We start from the raw sequence: 13,490 nt of genomic DNA on the forward strand, positions 1-13,490 counted from the left end.
TTCAGGACGTGAAATTCTAGTACTGCTAACAGTTCTGAAAACTATGAATGAGTTTTTTCCAAGTATGTCTATCAACAATACTGGAATTTCCCCTCCCGAAGTACTGGGTAGCCATTCTGTCTCTTAGAAATTTCAAGTTTTTCTCAAGTGAATTTTCCTTTTGATAAATTGAAATCTTCTGTCACTTAGCAGGATTCGTTTGTTTGTTGTTTGCTTATGGAAATCACAGGCATACTACTTTCTACAAAATTATCTTTTCATACTTTACAGGAAGAAAGTCTTGATATTCAGTGTAGTAGCCTGAATGTTTTCACGGAACAATCAAACAAAAGATGAGAATATTAACACACTACTGGAAAAACTTGGGTGGAGTATAAAAATAATTTGAAGCAGTGAAAACCATAAGGGCCTATGTTCATATACGCTATGTGGGCCTACAGCACAGAAAACCTGGCTCAACATGAGATCAATAGATGTCAGAAGCATGAATAAATGCTACAATCTCACAATTGATGCTGATGTGCTTTCAGCCCTTACAGTTCTCAGCGCCTCATATGTAAGAAGTGTCGAGCAGTACACAGATAGGGGGCAATTCCATGTTGTGTGGAGAGGAGGGAGATGATGTGACGAAGTGGACAGGAGCAGAAGGTAAACACTGTAAAGCAGCACAGAGGACACACAATGTGGAAGGAAACTACTTTCACACAACTGAGCTTATATTTGCCATCATCCCCAAGTTTTCTGCCTCTGGAATTATGAAGAAGGCAATATAATTGGCCACAGAGCAGGCGGAAGTCAGTTCTCTTTACGCAGCCACCACTAGCAGATCACCAACAGATATGCTAATCCACCATCGCTGTGGGACTTCGTCGGCAATGCTCAACTCCAAAAAATTTCCTCCAGGTATCTGTGCTACTGTGGTCTAAGTCATGTGGAACATCTGAGCTTGGTCAAATTATTATGGAATGTCACTGTTTGCATTCCGTGATAGACTCTGGATTTCTGGAGCTACTAGTGTGTGTGTGTGTGTGTGTGTGTGTGTGTGTGTGTGTGTGTGTGTGTGTGTTGACTTTATTTTTTCTCAGGTACGAGGATCCAATGATTTATATTGTATTAATATTTGGCGGCCAGTGCCGCAGGTTACAGCAGCTAAGGATTCCTCCCTGTAGAGAGTGGAAAAAACTCAGTTCACATGTTTGATACTTGCGGGATCAGTAGTTTCCTACTGAGTTAATGTTCCAAGTTCAAAAAGGTCTCAATACATAAGCGTAATATTTGTTACACATTTCTAAAGCTATTGAATCAAGTATATTATACTGAGCATTACATTTTGTAACTGAATGATCAAGATAGCACTTCGAATTTTTTGGGCAGTGACCATTCCTGCTAGTGGTTATGATCATGTAGAAGGGCTGTCAAATGCTGACAATGAAACATGTATCAAAGTATTGGAGTAGGAAATTGTTATATTAAATTTTATGCTTAACTTCATGTGTTCAGTTGTTACATGTTCATGTTCTCCATAAACAAACAAATAAAATTAATCTGGATACAATGGGTATATATGTTTCACTTTTTCTTGTTTTTCCTTCTTCTTCTCGTCTCCTCCTTCTTCACCACTACATGGATTATGGTGGTGGTGGTTAGTGTTTAACGTCCCGTTGACAACGAGGTCATTAGAGACGGAGCGCAAGCTCGGGTTAGGGAAGGATTGGGAAGGAAATCGGCCGTGCCCTTTCAAAGTAACCATCCCGGCATTTGCCTGAAACGATTTAGGGAAATCACGGAAAACCTAAATCAGGATGGCCGGAGACGTGATTGAACCGTCGTCCTCCCGAATGCGAGTCCAGTGTGCTAACCACTGCGCCACCTCGCTCGGTACCTACATGGATTAGGTTCTACAAAATTATCCATCCATCTCTCCCTACATGTCTCCCACCTGCCAGTTAATAACCTAGTGCGAAATTTATAAGTCTTAAGTTTGTATGCCTTAATAACAAGTGTTGCAACGCTTGCCTATTCAGTTCATTCCACTAGCTATTGCCTTTCTTGAGAGGTCTGCTCTTGAGTATCCTCTTGGTCTTTTCACAAATTTCATTCCTGCCTCTTGTATTTTGCTTAAGGTTTTTTTGTATGTTACCAACATTCATTCTTGTTATCCACAAAGATATTTGTTTAGACTGGATCTATGGCAAAGAAAGCCACTACTCCAGTCTTGGTTTTAGAGATCTCACCGCCATACAATTTACACGAATGATTCAAGTGGCTAATTGTACACATTGTGTCATTATCTTTTCCATATAGTATAGAGACATCATCTCCGTACAGTAAAATACAACAAACTCCCAATTATGGGGGTGTGCATTACCTGGTTTGCAGATTACCCATGCACCGTTTGAAAAATTTTTGAAAAAATAAAATAATAAAGCCTGTTTAGTCTGTTATAATTAAAATAAATGTTTTTGTTTATAACACACTACTATGCATGTGGCTTGTGTTTTACAGCTCGAATATGATTCAGGCCCCAATCTCACCATCTGATGTCCATGAAGTATTTTTCCATTTTTTCCCATTTCATGTTCAGGCAAATGCAAATTTTCTACACTTGTAACATATCTGATGCTGATTTCCTTAATATATGCTTGCCTAGCCCCTTTCCTATAATCTAAATAATTTCAAACTCAAAGCTGATGTAAAAATAAAATAACTTAGATTTTCTTCCAGGACAGTTCCTTTCAGAATCCTTGTTATGTGTTGATAGGAAACAGAAACACACTGCTAAACATTACCAGGAGAAATGCACTGTTTCTAGCATCTGACGTATCTCAAAACACCACAGTTTCTAAAACTGCTCACTGGAAGTGTGTGTTTACCTCTGTCACATTTCTTTTGTTGTTACTGAAGTTAGGAATGATTTATTTGTGCTACTAAGACGAAAGATAAATGCAAATCTATTGTTCTGACGATCAAAAGGAAATTACAAGTTATAGATTAGTTAGAAAAGAATAAATCACAGTAAAACTTTCTCAGGATCAAAGTATAAACAAACAAACAGTGCACAACTTAAAGAACATAAAAAATTATGGAAAAAGGTCAAACATTTTGTGAAATGCTTTGTCCAAAAGTAAGACATAAAACAGATCAACTACACATTTAAACAATGGTAAGTCCAGGATGGAATAACAGCAATATGGAAAGGATTTATTGCTATTTATCACTTAGAGGTGGCATTGGGATACTATTGGTATGTGATGTCAGGCAGTAGCACATTATACCAGTTGAAATACTACTGCCACAAAAAGACAAAAAATTAAATGCTTTTCAGATTCAGTTACTTTGGCTGTGCAAATGTTAACTGTAACAGCTCAGATGCTCATACACTATGTGATCAAAACTATCAAAACACCCCCAAAAACATACATTTTTCATATTAGGTGCATCATGCTGCCACCTACTGTCAAGTAGTCCATATCAGCGACCTCAGTAGTTATTAGATATCGTGAGAGAGCAGAATGGGGCGCTCTCTGGAACTCACGGACTTCGAAATGATCAGGTGATTGGGTGTCACTTGTGTCATACCTATGTACAAGAGATTTCCACCCTCCTAAACATCCCTAGGACCACTGTTTCCAATGTGACAGTGAAGTGGAAATGTGAAGGGACACGTGCAGCACAAAAGCGTACAGGTCAACCTCATCTGTTGACTGACAAGAGACAGTTGAAGAGGGTCGTAATGTGTAATAGACATCTATCGAGAGCATCACACAGGAATTCCAAACTGCGTCGAGACCCACTGCAAGTACTAGACAGTTAGGAGGGGGGGGGGGGGGGGGGGACTTGGATTTCATGGTCGAGTGGCTGCTCATAAGCCAGATATCATGCTGGTAAATGCCCAATGACACTTCGCTTGGTGTAAGAAGCGTAAACATTGGATGATTGAACAGTGGGAAAACATTGTATGGAGTGACGAATCACAGTTCACAATGTGGCGATACAATGGCAGGGCGTGAGTATAGCAAATGCCCAGTGAGCATCATCTGCCAGCGTGTGTAGTGCCAACAGTAAAATTCGGAGGCAGTGGTGTTATGGTGTTGTTATGTTTTTCATGGATGGGGCTTGCACTCCTTGTTGTTTTGCATGGCACTATCACAGCACAGGCCTACATTGATGTTTTAATCAGCTTCTTGCTTCCCACTGTTGAAGAGCAATTCGTGGATGGCGACTGCATCTTTCAACACGATCAAGCACCTGTTCATAATGCACAGCCTGTGGCAGCAGAGTGGTAACATGACAGTAACATCCCTGTAATGGGCTGGTCTACACAGAGTCCTGATCTGAATCCCACAGAACACCTTTGGGTTTTTTTGTAATGCCGACTTCATGCCAGACCTCACTGACCAACACTGATACCTCTCCTCAGTGCAGCACTGCATAAGGAATGGGCTGGCATTCCCCAAGAAACCTTCCAGCACCTGATTGAATGTATGCCTGTGAGAGTGGAAGCTGTCATCACCATTAAGGGTGGGCCAACACCATATTGAATTCCGGCATTACCAAAGGAGGGTGCCATGAACTTGTAGGTCATTTTCAGCCAGGTGTCCAAGTACTTTTGATCACGTAGTGTACGTTAGTGATGTAAGGAGACCAATGAGTGAAAGTCTGCAACTGATTCTAACTGCTATCTCAATGAAGGTTCCAATTTTATCCAATTATTAGCTTTTTTCTGTCATCACACATTAGTGAAGAAGAACAGTGTTATGTCAACAGCAATGGGAAGAAATGCACTGTTTCCTTCACCACAGATACCTGTTTCCTAGTACTCGTATGGTTCACTATTGCAAAAATTTTCCGAACTAAAATTGTTGATTTTTTTTACATCTATTGCTACAGATCAGAGATATTGTCATAACCATACAGCAGCATTGAGTATTGTGAACAATATCACCATACAAACATTTACTACAGGCCTTGAAAAACATTTAAAAATTGAAAGTTAGAAACAAAGAAATATAGTAGCTCAAATGCTTATACATTACTGAAGTAGGAAGAACAGCAAATAGAATCTTTTATATATATATATATATATATATATATATATATATATATATATATGCAAAACACACACACAAAATTACGAGCTTTCGCAACTGGCAGTTGCTTCGTCAGGAAGGAAGGAAGGAGAGGGAAAAATGAAAGGGTGTGGGTTTTAAGGGAGAGGGTAAGGAGTCATTCCAATCCCGGGAGCGGAAAGACTTCCCTTAGGGGGGAAAAAAAAAAAAAAAAAAAAAAAAAAAAAAAAAAATCCCCCTAAGGGAAGTCTTTCCGCTCCCGGGATTGGAATGACTCCTTACCCTCTCCCTTAAAACCCACACCCTTTCATTTTTCCCTCTCCTTCCTTCCTTCCTGACGAAGCAACTGCCAGTTGCGAAAGCTTGTAATTCTGTGTGTGTGTGTTGTGTGTTTTGTTCAGGTGCCTGTCTGCCGGCGCTTTCCCGCTTGGTAAGTCTTGGAATCTTTATTAGAGAGAGAGAGAGAGAGAGAGAGAGAGAGAGAGAGAGAGAGAGAGAGAAAGAAAGAAACTTCCACATGGGAAAAAACACACACAGAATTACTAGCTTTCGCAACCGATGGTTGCTTCTTCAGGAAGGAGAGGGAAAGACGAAAGGATGTGGGTTTTAAGGGAGAGGGTAAGGAGTCATTCCAATCCCGGGAGCGGAAAGACTTCCCTTAGGGGAAAAAAAGGACAGGTGTACACTCGCACACACACACATATCCATCCGCACATACACAGACACAAAACAAATATATATATTCAGTTTCTTTATCAAGAAAAGTGATTGAGCACGAACAATGATGTTGACAGCACTTGTGATGAAGACATTTCTTCTCATTTCATAAGAACACTCTTTTCATGATATTTGAAGAACTTCTGTCAGAAAAATTTTTAGACTGAAAAATTGGTGGCACCTTTTATACCTCATGGCATAGATAACAGATATATGTCAATGGGACACAATAGCAGACTGCACAGCCTATACAATTTGTCAGGCAAATATCCTGTGGAACTCTTAAAAACTGTAAGAATCAGGGTGAAACTGAACATTCTCAATAAGCACTGCATTTCCTGAACATAATTTCAGAGATAATGCAAAGGAGTGTCAAATATTTCTATAACCTATTTCATTTCTTACTTCAACGCAAATCTTTTCACAAAACATTTGACCATCCCCCCCCCCCCCCCCCCAAGAAAGCATGAAATATGACATATTTAAAAACTTACTGGTATTCTATTATATTAAGAGTATACAGATCAAGAGAAAGATCAGAAGTTTCAATTTATGTCATGATTTGATATTTATTTTATTTTTTTCAACATGAAAAAAATGTCTATTTCCTACTCTTCATTTGGTATTGAAGATTGGACAAAAATACGTTGTGTAACTTTTCCACAAACTAATAAGTAAGTTTTTCTTAGTTAACCACAATATTTTCAAGCAATTAAATCCTTCTCTGCGAAATTATGCCTTATGCTGATCAATTAGATGCCCCATTTGTCTATTTCCCACTCTTTTTTTGGCTATAAAAATTTGCTCAGCTTGAACATTTGACAAAAAATAAATAAAACCTGTTAAATTGTGCAACATCTCTATACGATTCGAGAAACTGCCGTTCAAAGCGAGAATCTTGGTGTTAATAAATATACAGCTTATGCTTTTCGCGATGAATTCTTCTGTTACTCTGAACAGAACAATTTTCTCCCACAACAGATTTACAATGTTAATGAAACTGTAAAATAAGTGCATGTTAATGGACTTAAGCCTAGTAGTGAAATGCTAAATGGTCTTTTCTGCACCATTTAACAAGTGAACTGTGATGAAGCCAGCTGTTATTGGAAAATAAAAACTAAATAAATGAAAATATTGTGCAAATTTGAAGGAATAATGAACTTAGTATTTTTTTCCATGCATTGAAAAGTAGCCTGGTTGGGCAGTGTTACCTATGAGATTAGTTTTAGTTCATGTTATTCTATTTGTGTGTGCATATTTGGAAAGAGGTGTTCATTTACTTGACAATACACTTTCTCATTCCGCATAAGATGTAGTTGCTACAGATGACTGAACAATTTTTGTGAGGTAATCAATCTGTGATAAATCATGCATACAGCCAATGGAACAAGGTGTGATTTCATCTGTGAAACATTACTGGCTGAATCTCATGAAGCAGCCTGTGCATGAATGTTCAAACATCCTCAATTACTGAAAGTCTCTGAATATGGACGATGGAATACACAGTACTTTTAATGCCTGGCAAAACATGAAGACAATAACACTAACTTACTCATAAAAGGAAACTGCAATACCCTCCACTGAAAGTGGTTTTGAAGGTTATAGCAATTGGAATGTCATACCGCTGCTTGTCTGATCAATCTTGTGAAACAAATTTCTCGTTGTGAGAATGTAGTGATGAAAACATCTGTGAGTGGTTAAATACTGATGTCTATGAAATGGGATTTGAGCAACTAAATGACAGATATAGTGAGCAAAGTGTGTTTGGTAGCGGAAGAGAACAAAGACGAGGTGACTGAACCACTGTTTCATGCACACCAAGACAGTGAAACACATTGATCTCTTATTACCGTATGCAGAACAAAAGTCAATTACTTTACCTATGTCTTGACTCTCTGGAAATGAGAACCTTCCTTAGGAAAAAAATGAACGAAAAACAGAAACAGAGAAAACTGGATGATTATTTTCTAAAAGAGAACTGGAAGCAGGCATTATGAAATACAGTGTGTTCCAAGTATCATCATCATCATCATCATTATCATCATCATCATACCATAAGCTTCACTTTCAATGAGAATGGACCTGTAGGCATAAAGTTAAAAATTTACCAATGGATACACCAATGGATGGATAATCTTACATGGACATGAGGCATCACCTACAAGGCATACTATATGCTTAAGTAGCTACTGCAGAGCGAAATACATTTGATTGTGATATACACAAATACCTCTATTAGCAAGTTGCCTGTTCTCCCTGTAAACACATACAATCATCAAAAATCTCATCAACCCAGTACTTCAGCTGACAGATAAACCTCCATAATAACCACAGATCTTAAGGAGTAACACACACGCAATCAAAATCATACAGTTACACTAATATTCATATTATTAAAAATTTAGATTAAAAACATAATGTGGAAATTTTTGGAACAATCAAAGAAAAGATGGAAGTTAGTGCTGAACACAAAGCAGGCACCTAGCTCATTAGAGACAGGAACACAGTGGTCCCTCTGGGACACAAACAGAAGGAAAGTATCTGCCAGGAGTATCTGTGATAGGCGCAGCTCTGTAAGTGACCCAAGCATACTGCATTACACTTTTAACAACATAATGTTGAATTTTGTTTATATATGGTACTGTATCATAGGAATCAAGATCTTTCTCAAAAATTAAGTACAAAGTCAATTCTTATGAAATATTACGTCATCAACAATGACAGGTTGTAAATGCATTCAGAGCATTAATATTATACTCACAGTACATGCACTGGAAGCAAACTGACCTTTTTCAGAGCAAATGAAGCTGTCTGTCCACCACGAACTTCACGGACAACCATTCTCTTCCTATGAATACTTTTAACAGCTATGGGCATGAAATGACCCAACGGATCTGGCCCAAGCATTAAGGTATCATTCAATCTGATCACTCCTTTTAATGTTGTACCAGACACAACTGTGCCAACACCCTGTCAGAGGGGTTAAATTCATTAATGCATTTCACACAAAATGACTCTGCAGTATATTCAGATTGTATACATTACACTTACAGGTACAGAGTAGGTGTCATCTATCTGGAACTCTGCTGGTTCATCATCACAGCTAGAAACACGAGTTGTAAGTAAGTTGAGAAACATTTTCAATAGTTCCAGGTTCTCTCCAGTAACATTTGAAACTTGAAATATGGGGCACAACCTGAAACAATCAATGGAAACACTATTAATATCATTAGTATCTTTATTTTCCATAACAGTGACTATACTGTTGGATACGGTGAAGTCTACAGGATACCTACAGCTTCCTCAAAAGTAGGCCTGGGTACAGTGATTTTACAAAGCTTTACACTAGATATGTGTGGTTCTGAACAACAGTATTATACTTTGAAATAACTTTGTTATTGGCGTTTGAGTGAATCGAATGGTAGGAGCCACCCAACAGCCAATCGTAGTTCTTTCTCAAGTGCCACAAGCTCACTGGTAGCCTGTTTTGCAGATGCACGAAAGAACCTACTCAGGCGTGCCTGGCTGCAGTCTGGTATCAATGCCCCTCATCGCTGCAATCTGTCACAGTTATTTTAACCGTGCTGTATGTTTTGTATTTCACTATGTTTACTACGTCCTGGGTTTCTAGACAGAACACTCTTCAGGTTGTGTAGTAATGATCCCAGGGCATCAATGACAATGGAGGTGGCATCAGCTTTGAAATCCCATATTTGCCCGAGCTCGGTGCTTGAAGCCTCATATTTCACGTTGTCCTTAGCCACCTTATCGTTAATGCTCCCGCCATACAGGATTGGTATATCAATAGAGAGACATGATCTTTAATCTGGCTGATGTAAAACAATGCTGCACTGATCAGCCAATAAGTATTTGTTGGTTGTAAAGGGTACTCTTGCATTCAACTGTTGTGATGCTGTAAGTGTGTGGTCACATCACTTGTGGAGACATCTCGTGCTCCTAGGGCTCTACATGAGCACATAATATTGTGTACATTCAGGTATTCATTTTTCACTTATATTAGACAGCCTGATGTTATATGGTCCATAGTCCCATAGTATGCTTCACAAAGTCACCATCACCTTAAGTGGTTTCCACTGTAATTATAGCACAATTCCCTATCATCAAGGCCTGATCTTGGGCAGATACTATTACAGCTCATGGGTTGACTCTCATTATTTGTGTGTCAAGCCAAAGGTTGTGTAGTCTGTTTCAATATTTAAGTTATCTAGGCAGTTTGGGTACTGACCCTGCAGAGATCCCTATCTTCAGGTTTGTTTTAGCTTATTCTGAGTTTCCACTTTGATGTTACCTTGCAAAAGTGAGTCAGTATCACCAGCGTCTGAATTCTGTGAGAACTTTCTTGCAACTTTTTTAGCCTGGCCAATAATTCCTCTGTTTCAATGTGCCCTCCCAGCCTGCATATTTGACACATTAGTTGATCATTCTTAATGTAATGTAATGTAATAAAATGTAGATGATTAAATTCTGAGATGATTAAATATTATGTTTTAACACTAAAAGATCACAAAAGATGACTTCCCTAGGAAAGCAGGAAGAAGATATTCATTAAAAATACATAAACATAATTAAAGGAGGTGTTGAGCTGCAGAGAAGCACAATGCTAAACATTTAAGCTTTCAAACAAAGAAACACCTCTTCTCTCCGAAACATAAATCACAACCCAACAAGCCACCTTCCTCAATGCTACGTCCACCTCAACCTGGCTGTATCAGTGCCTCTGTCCACATCAAATCTACCACCACCAACAATCCCTCCACTTCAACAGCTGCCACCCATTCCATATAAAGAAGTTCCTTCTACATAACCAAGTCACATGTGGTCAATGTGTATTTAGTGACGAGCAGTCTCTCTCCAAATCTGCTAAGGTCCTCAGGGAGTCCTTCACAGATTGGAATTACCCTCCCAACCTTGTCCAGAATTATATCTCCTGTACCTTGTCAGTCCAGTCTCTTATCACATCTCACATACCTATTGTCTGGCCACAAAGGAGCACTTCTCTTGTGACTCGATAGCACCCTGGACTGGTGAAACTGAACCACACTCTCTGCCAAGATTTCAACTACCTCTTGCCATGGCCTGACATGAGGAATATCCTGTCCAGTGTCCTCCTCACCCCTCTCACAGTGGTATTCTGCCAATCAATAAACCTACACAATATCCTTTTCCATCCCTGCTCCCAACCCCTAACCTCATGGCCCATGCATCCTCCCATTACCACCTACTCCAGTCCTGTCATAGGCATCTCCCACCCATTAAAGGCAGAGTTACCTATGGCAGCAGCCATGTGACTTATAAAGTAAGCTGCAAGCACTGTGCCAGTTCCTATGTAGGCACAACAAGCTATCTGACCACATGAATTTCCTGCTTGACACAGTTATGTTGTACAAATATGTGGGTGTAATGTTGCAAAGTGATATGAAATGGAACGAGTATGTAAAGATTGTGATAGGAAAGGCGAATGGTCAACCTCAGTTTATTGGGAGAATTTTAGGGAAGTGTGGTTCATCTATAAAGGAGACCACATCTAGGATGCTAGTGCGATCTATTCTTGAATACTACTCAAGTGTTTGAGATCCACACCAGGTTGGATTGAAAGAAGACATCGAAGCAATTCGGAGACGAGCTCTTAGATTTGTTACAGTACGTTTGATCAGCATCCATGTGTTACGGATATGCTTCAAGAGCTCAAGTGGAAATGCCTGAAGGAAAGAAGACATTCATTTTGGAGAACACTATTGAGAAAGTTTAGAGAACCGGCATTTGAAGCTGACTGCAGAACAATCCTACTGTTGCCAACATACATTTTGCAAAGGGACCATGAAGATAAGATACGAGTAATTAGGGCTCACAAGGACGCATACAGGCAATCATTTTTCCCTTGCTCTATCTGCAAGTGAAACAGGCAACAAACCTCCCCCCACCCCTACCCTGCTATATCTCTCCTTCCCCATGCCATGCCACCTCCTCAACCCCAAAATCAACTCCAGCATTGCTTACATCAGAAGCAATCACAGGCCGCAGTTGCGTCCCGGTGCATGTAGCCATGTGTATGTGTGAGCTCTGTGAATGTGAACAAGTTTTCTGATTTGGAAGAAGGACTTCTTTGTCTGAAAGCTTAAATGTTTAGCAGTCTTTTTCACTGTTGCTGTGTGCGACTCAATGCCTCCTCTACTAGGTGACAGCAACCTGTCCTTTTCATATTGTTATTTCAGCCTGAACTTTCCATTGTTTGAAAAAAAATTATAAGCAAAAACTGTCATTAATGTGAGTAGCTATGACAGATTCATTTGGGATGTTGTACCTAAATACATTTATAGGTTCTTCAAACCTAGTTCAAAAGCTTCGTCCAGTCTGACCCACATTTTGTAGTGACAGTTGGATTCATAGTGTGTGACAGTCTATTACATAATTAATTGCTGATAGGTAAAGCATCTCTTACATTATATGGTCTAAATACATTAGCAATTTTCTGTGAAATGGCATCAAAGTTGAGAAGGCATACTGCCCTGGTGTCTGTCTGATTGCTATTCTTATTTTTGTTTTTATCTATTTCTTTCCTAACTTTCTCAGACATTTGAGAAGTCCAGGATGGAATGTAACAATATAATGAAAAGGAAAGTTGCTACTCACTATAAGGTGCGCATGCTGCATCGCAGATAGGCACAAATAAAGATTTGTTTGTGTGACTTTTTGTTGTGCCTGTCTGCAACTCAGCATCTGTACTATATGGCGAGTAGCAACTTTCCTTTTAATTATATTGTTTCTTAAACATTTTGTCTGTAAGAGCAGGTTGAAAATCATTTCCAGCTGCCATTTGTTTAATTACTCCCACTTCGTTTTGATACATTTCATTGCTCAATGGCATTTTGTGTACTCTGTGCAACATGTATCAGTATGATACTAATTTGTGAGTGGGAGCATGGCACAAAGAAGCGTTGATGTTTCTACCTGTAGGAATTAGTGCCTCAACTTCTTACTTCTATTCCCCCTCTATTATTAACAATGCATCATCCAAATACTTTGTGTCAAACTTAATATCTTGTGAACATGTTATGATGATTTTAAATAATTTTTTCTCATGGTGGTTTAGAAAGTTCCTAACTGCAGTACAATATGGACAACATAAGGTGGAATCTAATTACTGCCTCACAGCATAGGTCATTTGGATCACTCTTCCCAAAACCAATAACTGAAATTCTTCATTTTGAGAACTCACTCTTCAATGCAAAACTGGCTCCCATCTTTCTTTTACTCCTCTATTTTCTCCCAAGATCTTTCTTCTGCATTTTTTTCTATTAATCTTCTTCATCTGTATTTTTTTTATATTTTATTTTTGTCCTTTATTTCTTCACTTTCATCCCTTTTTTCCTTTCTTTGTTTATATCTTATTTGCAGAGCCTAACTTCCTTCTTTTGATGCCTTTCCAACAGTTTCCCATTCAGCATTGATATATTCTGTCTACTAAAGTCTCATGCATCTCTTTCAAGCAACAGTGTCAACAAGGTAACCAAAACATTCATCTTCACCAGCCATTTGTTATCTAGTTTTGGATGAGATCTCCTCCAGACTCAATACATTGAAGTCTTCAGCTATATGAATCCATGTCGCTACCACATGTTTTCTAATATTATGTACCCACTTTCCATTAGGTTAGCCCCTCAGTCTCTTTTGATGAAAAAGAAC

At 38.9% G+C, this 13,490-nt stretch overlaps 1 protein-coding gene across 1 annotated transcript in view; it reads right to left on the reverse strand.

The window, feature by feature from the left end:
* The window catches only part of LOC126334766 (GTP-binding protein 1), a 132,929-nt gene that overhangs the window by 29,996 nt on the left and 89,443 nt on the right, over nucleotides 1-13,490 (reverse strand). Inside the window, exons 8-9 of the mRNA XM_049997347.1 lie at nucleotides 8,838-8,982; nucleotides 8,574-8,756 (exon numbers count right to left, since the gene is read on the reverse strand). Of these exons, the coding sequence (XP_049853304.1) occupies nucleotides 8,574-8,756; nucleotides 8,838-8,982 (328 nt within the window). The remainder of the gene's footprint in view (nucleotides 1-8,573; nucleotides 8,757-8,837; nucleotides 8,983-13,490) is intronic.

This window comes from Schistocerca gregaria, chromosome 1, assembly GCF_023897955.1.
Source record: "Schistocerca gregaria isolate iqSchGreg1 chromosome 1, iqSchGreg1.2, whole genome shotgun sequence".
Classification (NCBI taxonomy): Eukaryota; Metazoa; Arthropoda; class Insecta; order Orthoptera; family Acrididae; genus Schistocerca; species Schistocerca gregaria.